Source organism: Sphaeroforma arctica (assembly GCF_001186125.1).
Source record: "Sphaeroforma arctica JP610 unplaced genomic scaffold supercont1.11, whole genome shotgun sequence".
Taxonomy (NCBI): Eukaryota; class Ichthyosporea; order Ichthyophonida; genus Sphaeroforma; species Sphaeroforma arctica.
In genome coordinates, this window is record NW_014040547.1 from 27,287 (window position 1) to 34,214 (window position 6,928).

At 40.9% G+C, this 6,928-nt stretch overlaps 3 protein-coding genes across 3 annotated transcripts in view; 1 reads left to right on the plus strand and 2 right to left on the minus strand.

Annotated features, from left to right (window-relative positions):
* The first annotated feature begins 737 nt into the window (after positions 1-737).
* Positions 738-2,277, plus strand: SARC_00377 (40S ribosomal protein S27). Its single transcript, XM_014305918.1, has 3 exons — positions 738-807; positions 1,513-1,621; positions 1,976-2,277. The coding sequence occupies exons 1-3, from the start codon at positions 802-804 to the stop codon at positions 2,113-2,115; spliced, it is 255 nt and encodes an 84-aa protein (XP_014161393.1). The 5' UTR covers positions 738-801; the 3' UTR covers positions 2,116-2,277.
* A 324-nt stretch (positions 2,278-2,601) lies between these two features.
* Positions 2,602-5,364, minus strand: SARC_00378 (hypothetical protein). The gene is made up of 3 exons (XM_014305919.1): positions 4,299-5,364; positions 3,486-3,676; positions 2,602-2,949 (listed from the first exon to the last, which is right to left on the minus strand). The coding sequence occupies exons 1-3, from the start codon at positions 5,182-5,184 to the stop codon at positions 2,806-2,808; spliced, it is 1,221 nt and encodes a 406-aa protein (XP_014161394.1). The 5' UTR covers positions 5,185-5,364; the 3' UTR covers positions 2,602-2,805.
* Positions 5,365-5,895: 531 nt separating this feature from the next.
* Positions 5,896-6,928, minus strand: part of SARC_00379 (hypothetical protein) — a 4,041-nt gene continuing 3,008 nt past the window's right edge. The window contains exons 2-3 of the mRNA XM_014305920.1: positions 6,704-6,780; positions 5,896-6,526 (exon numbers count right to left, since the gene is read on the minus strand). The gene's annotated coding sequence lies outside the window, so the exon portion shown is untranslated. The remainder of the gene's footprint in view (positions 6,527-6,703; positions 6,781-6,928) is intronic.

Consider the following 6,928-nt stretch of genomic DNA (forward strand, 5'->3'; position numbering starts at 1 on the left):
TAAGTATACAAAGTATGTAGCGAACTCACAACGACATTTCACGTAGATGCGATTTCTGACGATAGCGGAACGCTGAATCGTCGAGCAGCCTCATATGTGCTCTTGTCTGTAAAGTACCTACACTCGAGGAAAGATACCGAAATTTTTGCGAACTTTCTCTGATGCAGTTATAAAGAACTTCTGAGTGGATGGGTGATAAATAACTCGCTCAATTCTACGATAATTCATACTTGTCTACGCAATACATTCGTGAGTCCATATAAACCTGTTATATAACTACTATTTGTAATTGAGCTCTTCTGAGACGTTCATCCTCCTCTAATGAAAGAAATCAATTATAGTGTTGTTATTAGTCATGGCTTGTGCCTTCAGGACAACGGCTTGGTTGGTTTGGCTTGTGCCTTCAGGACAACGGCTTGGTTGGTTTGGCTTGTGCCTGTATGACAATGGCTTGGTTATTTACGAGTGTATATAAATACACGCTTGTGTGCAGCAATTGTTCACACAATCTCGAACTAAAATTCCAAAAACAAAAAAGCTATTACCCCAGAGTAGGTAGAAGGAAAAATAATGGTGGTAAGCTTTTACGGTTTCTAATAATTCTTGAAACAATTGCATACGTTTGAGTACGTTTACGAGTACGTTTTCTGTATGTGTAACATTTTTTTTGGAATAGCCCATTGTGTTGGTACTGAGTCCATGTGGGATATATTGCATTGGAAATAATCAAGCTTAGATATATATTCCGATTCGAATGTACACCTATGTCCTCTTTTCCTTGAACATCATCGAGTTGACATCATGCCTGTATGTGGTGTGATAGTTTCTTGCAATGTGATATACATCGTTAATACAGTTACAGCAATATAGTATAAGGAGTGTGTGTTCAGAAACAGACAGCGAACCGAAAACGACAAGATGTCAGAATGAGAGATTAGCGGCACACGACGTCAATGTACGCCCATCCACGTGATAGAATAATAAGATGAAAGATGTCATAGGTCCCTTGCTGACACAGCCCAACTCATAGCGTATGAGTACATCAAACCCATTCCACACAGCCAATTCTAAATTCATAAATTAGGTGGGTGAAATATAGAATCATATTCGTATACTTATCAGCATGTATCATTGATGTATCCTCAGTCAAAGTCATGTCGGTAATTGTCAATCAGCCTATTGCCCTCAAGATGAACATTCAAAAAAGTGCATAAAATGCTGTTGACGCAAGAAACAGTTGCCTATGCTACAAACGATACATTACTATGCTGGAATACTTTTACACTGCACAGTGATCTAGGGATAAGACTGTGCATCATGATACTGTATTTTAGAGGTTAAGCATCACCCCAGTACCCACCGCATACGGACAACAATATACTCAGCGATATAATACAAATCATATACATTCACTCACTAGCTTGATAGCACTAATATCCGTAGTACTTGCACAATCTCAATCTGTGCATCATATATTCACACAATCTCAATCTGAATACTACAATTACACAGGCAACTCACGATCTTCTGTACCCCTCCGCTGAGCACGAGGCCTCGCAGCACAAGCTTAAGCGACTGGTGCAGGGACCCGACTCGTTCTTCATGGATGTCAAATGTCCTGGTATGTATCTTGTTACTCATTCAATTCTTATCACATACATACGTATTTTTTTACATGCACATGTATTTATCTATTTTTTTATAAAATAGTCGTAACTATTTGATATAGATATGGTAATATAGATCCTTGAAATATGTGATAGATATGTATGCATGGTTCACCTTAACTGTGTTTTCGTATAATCCTGTATGTTTGCATCTGATTTCGTCACTTTATCGTCGTGTCTGTACTTGTAATTGATACCGTACGTCTATACATGTATTTGATCAGATACCTTTTATCCCTGCTTGTTCTTTCTGTATTCACTGCACCTTACTTATACATTCTTCTATATTCGTACGTCGTGTCACACAGGATGCTTCAACATCACCACTGTGTTCAGTCACGCTCAGTCCGTAGTGCTATGTGGCTCATGCGCACAGATTCTGTGCCAGCCTCGCGGTGGAAAGACCCGTCTTACCGAGGGATGCTCTTTCCGCAAGAAGCCCAACTAAATATTTAATTGCTGGTCTACATGCATAAATTTATAACGGAAGTCGTGAAACTTGCACGCATGTTTTAGAGTATAACATGCGTGTTTGGTACATAGGTTCTGAGCTTGCTGCAATGTTTGTATAACCGTGTATCCACAGAAATAAAACGTAATGTGCAGGCAATGTAATGTTGGTGCTTTAATTGTATGTAGTACAGGTCTATGGTAGCATGGACATTGTAAAAGTGAGTGTGTGTTTCAGCGTGGTGGCATCTGCGCTTATTATGATTTATGCATCTTCTGTTCAAAAATCGACATATGTGTCCTATGGGAATATACTGATGTAATGTACAAGTGGTGGCTACCATTGTAATGTGTGTGATCCTATATATAGAGCAATTTATTCATTTTTACCTAGTCATGTCTGGAATGCTGTGTGCAACTCGCATCATCAATTTGTCACATGCCTATGTGTATGTTGAATATGAACTCTAGGAAAATTTAGACCGTTGTTTTTCTATACTGTGATGAGTATTCATCCTTCATGTGTCTTTTGTTGTTCATGCTGCTGCGTGCATCGGGAGACTATCGCGATACCCTGCTGCATTTGTGCCCATTGCTGTGGTGGTTCTACTATGTACCCAAAGGTTAGTTTGTACTTTCGTGTGAGAGCTAAGTACTCCCTGATGGACGCACTTTCGTGTGGCTTCGCCTATGCCTCCCCATCCATAGTAGATAGCGCGTGGTTGTCTGGTGAGCTATTCTTGTCCTCGGGTTGTAGCGGTATAGCGAGAATGGTGGAGAATCCCTTACTCGTTGAGTTCTTAACAACGCTCGTCTCCGGTTTCTCGTACGTCTGATAGTGGAGAGTGCAAAGCTGAATGAGAACGATGCCTTTGCGTGTCTGAACGAGTACTGACCAAAGCGATACCCCATAGCTACTACAAGATTAAATACACAGTATTGGAGAATTTGTACTGCCACATATAGGTCACGGGTTACACCAACTGATACTTGTGTTTCACTACACCATGCACTAATAAAACGCAGTCATAGATGGGACTGTTATGTACACATACTCACACACTGAGGATGCACAATCTACGCGCCTGCTCGTTCCCGTGTGATCTAACGCTCTGGTGACTTATAAAAACATTAATCTGTCAAGCCAGATCTGCAAATACCTAATATCGTACACCGCAACGGACATCCATAATTAACTCCTATTGTCATTCATATACAACTACCGTGGACTAGAGTGACCTAGAATGACTATGGAAGCAGCCCACGCACTCACAAGCGTAGTGGAGCCGTAGACTAATAGATAAAGTCACGTAAAGATCGATTCTTGAAAGTATCGGATAAGCTATACGCTGGTTTGACTACTCATACCTGCAACGACTGATGACTAATCGCATCGTACGTGAAACCCCCTCGGAAGTTGTAAGCCAACTCAGCATCGCAGTCTGCGCCCACACAGGCATATATGTTGTCCATGGCACCACCTTTCACTGTGTCTTGATAGTGTATCAGCTTACCGTTGAGGGTGTAGAAGCACGTGACGGGAGATGCAGGACCAGAGCCTGCCAAGGATAGGATCGTTGTATGGAATTCAGTGAATTACAGGAAAATAGAAGTTTAAAGCGAAAACACAGCTCCTGCAAAATTCGTGCAGGATCTATCGCGAAACCACAAACAAGTTGGAACTCCAAGAGTGGTTGCATCAGTGAGATGAGTTTATAGTATGTTTTGTCGAAGTGAATATATTTTAATATTATAGGCAACATATTCTGCTCCATCTCAAGCGGTTAAAAGTATCCGTTAAATCTGAGACAAAGGATGGAGTTTGTGAATAAAACTGTATGTTTTAAATAGTATGTATTTGAAATGCGCGAATTTAATTCTCTGCTTGGAAGCACGTGCAAAAGCCTTCTCCACGTGAAACAGACAATGTTTAGTATGTATTAAATTCTCATTCCGTTGTATCCAAAAGAATATGCGAATTAACATCCTGATAAAATATGCTATATATAGGTACAAATATGCATGCATATACTCGAAGCAAACACGTAGCAACACATACGTGCCTGATGCCGTCAATCTACATTTTCATTTGCCTAAGCAGCGGTTGTAAACCATTGTGAGCTAAAAAATATATTTATAAAATCCACTTGCTGCACATATACAATCACAGCAAAGGCGTACCTTTCATCGGCACGAAACCGCATCCCAGCGTATCGCCTGCAGAGAGTGGGCGTTTAGATGCCTCAGCACTTGCTGTATCTCTTGAGAAGGATGAGTGTACACGCCCGTCATTCGAATGCACTGCCGAACTATTTGGATTCCATCCAGGCAACCTAAAGCTCGGATATGGTTTGGAAGCTACCCCTATGGCAATGCGAGAGTCATGACTGTATGCGAGCTGCAATATAGTAACTTCATAGTATGCTACGTCGTGTACACGTCCATCTTCCTGCTTCCACACGTACGATGGTAATAGATGTGTTATTGAGAGACTACACACACTAGCCACCCCAGCTTTCCAGGGAACCTCAAATTTCAGCTTTGACTTCTCTGGCACAACACTCACACAGTTTTTGTCGCGTGTATAACGCTTACTTTTGACGGGAGGCAAGTGACTTACCTCAGCAAAGGTAAGATGTGCATTTTGCTTGGGATTTGATGCGCTTGTGATCTTTGATCGAACTATAGTCGAGCCTGGAGGATACTTTTTCTGCCATCTGCGTGCATACTCGTCCTCATCTGTCAGCCCATTGCCCCTACGTCTCTTAGAACGGTATCGCGTCACCATACAGTAGCAAATGCTTACGAGTAGTAATACTATAGCTACTACCCCGCAGATGATAACTATCATCTGGATCTGTTTTTTCTCGTCGTTGCTCATGGGTTGTGTTGAGGTGGATGCTGATGCAATCCCATTCACGTGTGTCTTAGACGTGATCTCTTCTTGACCATCCATCATCGGCATACACATTGCACGATTCGCAAACAGTGCCACACATAGTGTTGCCACACTCCAGCTACTTTCTATTGTTTTGGTCATGTCTATGTTTGCACCAAGGAAAGACATTAATGATATATTTAAATATATAGATATATACTATCTTTCCCTGTGATCCGGCTCCGAGTTCTCTTTCTCGCGATCTCGAGATTATCAGGAGCTTAAACCTACTACAATATACTTGTACGGATAACCTGTCCTCTCGTTCTGCACTATCTAATATATATTTATATAAATCTCTCACTACACATACACATGCGGCCGAGTGAGTATGGGTGGGTGGGGATAATTGTTAATATTTACTTCTGTTGAAATGCGTAATCATTGTATGTATCATTTCAGTGACAGGCTGACAGCACTGACAGGTCACAGGCCTACAGTATCGTTCTCTATTAATTCGATATTTAACTCCTCTCTCTGTCGTGCAGTCTTGCGTGAATACAAAATTGGACTTTTATTGGTCAAGAGGCGAGCCAGGCTATGGCAACGGATATCAAAAATCGTATTAATTTTATAAAAATGTGATAAATAGCATCATTACGTTTCACGTTATAGAACGTACAGTAATACGTTCAAGGCACAAATGTATATTAACTAAAAACAAATAATTATCAATATTTCATCTGTTTACGTTCAACGTATACATTGAACTACCATAACGTATGAGGTTTTGTAATTATGTTTTCAGTATTTCACACGAAGTTATAAAACAGGGCGAGTCATCCATACACTCATTCCTCAATTTGTGATTAAATGTGGTTTAAAAAGGTACATATGTATTCGATATATTTATATATATTGCAGTTACACGTCTTTATGAGGTTGTTGCTTTGTATCAATCGTCAATACATCGTGCTAGTAGTGTAGTAGCTCATGGTAATTATCTTTAGCTGCTTTTATGGTTCACTGTATACCGCCGTCAGTGTTCCGGCACGTCGCAATCATGTTAATTTAATTTGTGTACAGCCAGCGAGTCAAAGAAAGGCGCGATGGTTGCAGTACTCCTTCTTAACCGATCCCTAACACGGCGTGTGGTGGAAAAAAAAGTTTCTCAGCCGTTAGTTAGATGTGTGTGTTCGTATTTTTCAAACAGCCCCTGTGCATGAGGGTTGTCCTTCCACGAATCTCGATCACTTCGATCGCTCTCACTTAGAGTGCGCTCTCACAACCCGAGTACCGCACTTTCGACACATGTCGTAATGTAAGAGCTGAAGTGTGTATAGCATTATCCAAAGTTAGGCCTGATACTTGGAAATGGTAACAGACGCTAACCATTATTTAATTCTCAGGACCATATATGTCCTTTCCAAGGAAAAAGTACAGTATCTTCTGCATGGTCCTGTCAAAAGTAGTTGAGATCTTCGGTGAGTGCAGGTGGTTCCTGCGAGGCCAGTGACTCCACAGCAGCAGCCTGCAAATGTTAGTTTCAGGAATCGATTAAACATGTGCACATTGTACAGTGACTGTCTCAGCTAACGTGGCGACGTATTTCGCAAATGAGATTCAATGGACGTTTTTCGACAAAATTTATGTTCAGTATGTTCCCCTGCTCCATGGATTCTTATTGTCAGAGATGCGAAAAGCATACCTCCTTCTTGCGAGAATCAATGAGAAGACCATTGATAGCGGCGAGTTCACGCTCTACGTCCTGCCTCAGCGTCATTTCTAACAGGACGAAAGAATTGCAAGAATTTAGATACACTTGCTCGAACAGCACAGCTTGCGATTTGAAGCTATATTTGTGCATAACTATGTATGCTTGTGCATGTATATACCAGTATTGATATATTCAATTTATATATACATATGCATG

Excerpts from the sequence above, each read along its gene's own strand:
- SARC_00378 (XM_014305919.1), bottom strand. The coding sequence starts at position 5,184 with ATGTCTTTCCTTGGTGCAAACATAGACATGACCAAAACAATAGAAAGT. Across the intron at positions 3,677-4,298 it reads CGGTTTCGTGCCGATGAAAG|GCTCTGGTCCTGCATCTCCC; the intron begins GTACGCCTTTGC and ends TATCCTTGGCAG. Across the intron at positions 2,950-3,485 it reads TTAGTCATCAGTCGTTGCAG|ACGTACGAGAAACCGGAGAC; the intron begins GTATGAGTAGTC and ends CTCCACTATCAG.
- SARC_00377 (XM_014305918.1), top strand. Across the intron at positions 1,622-1,975 it reads CATGGATGTCAAATGTCCTG|GATGCTTCAACATCACCACT; the intron begins GTATGTATCTTG and ends CGTGTCACACAG.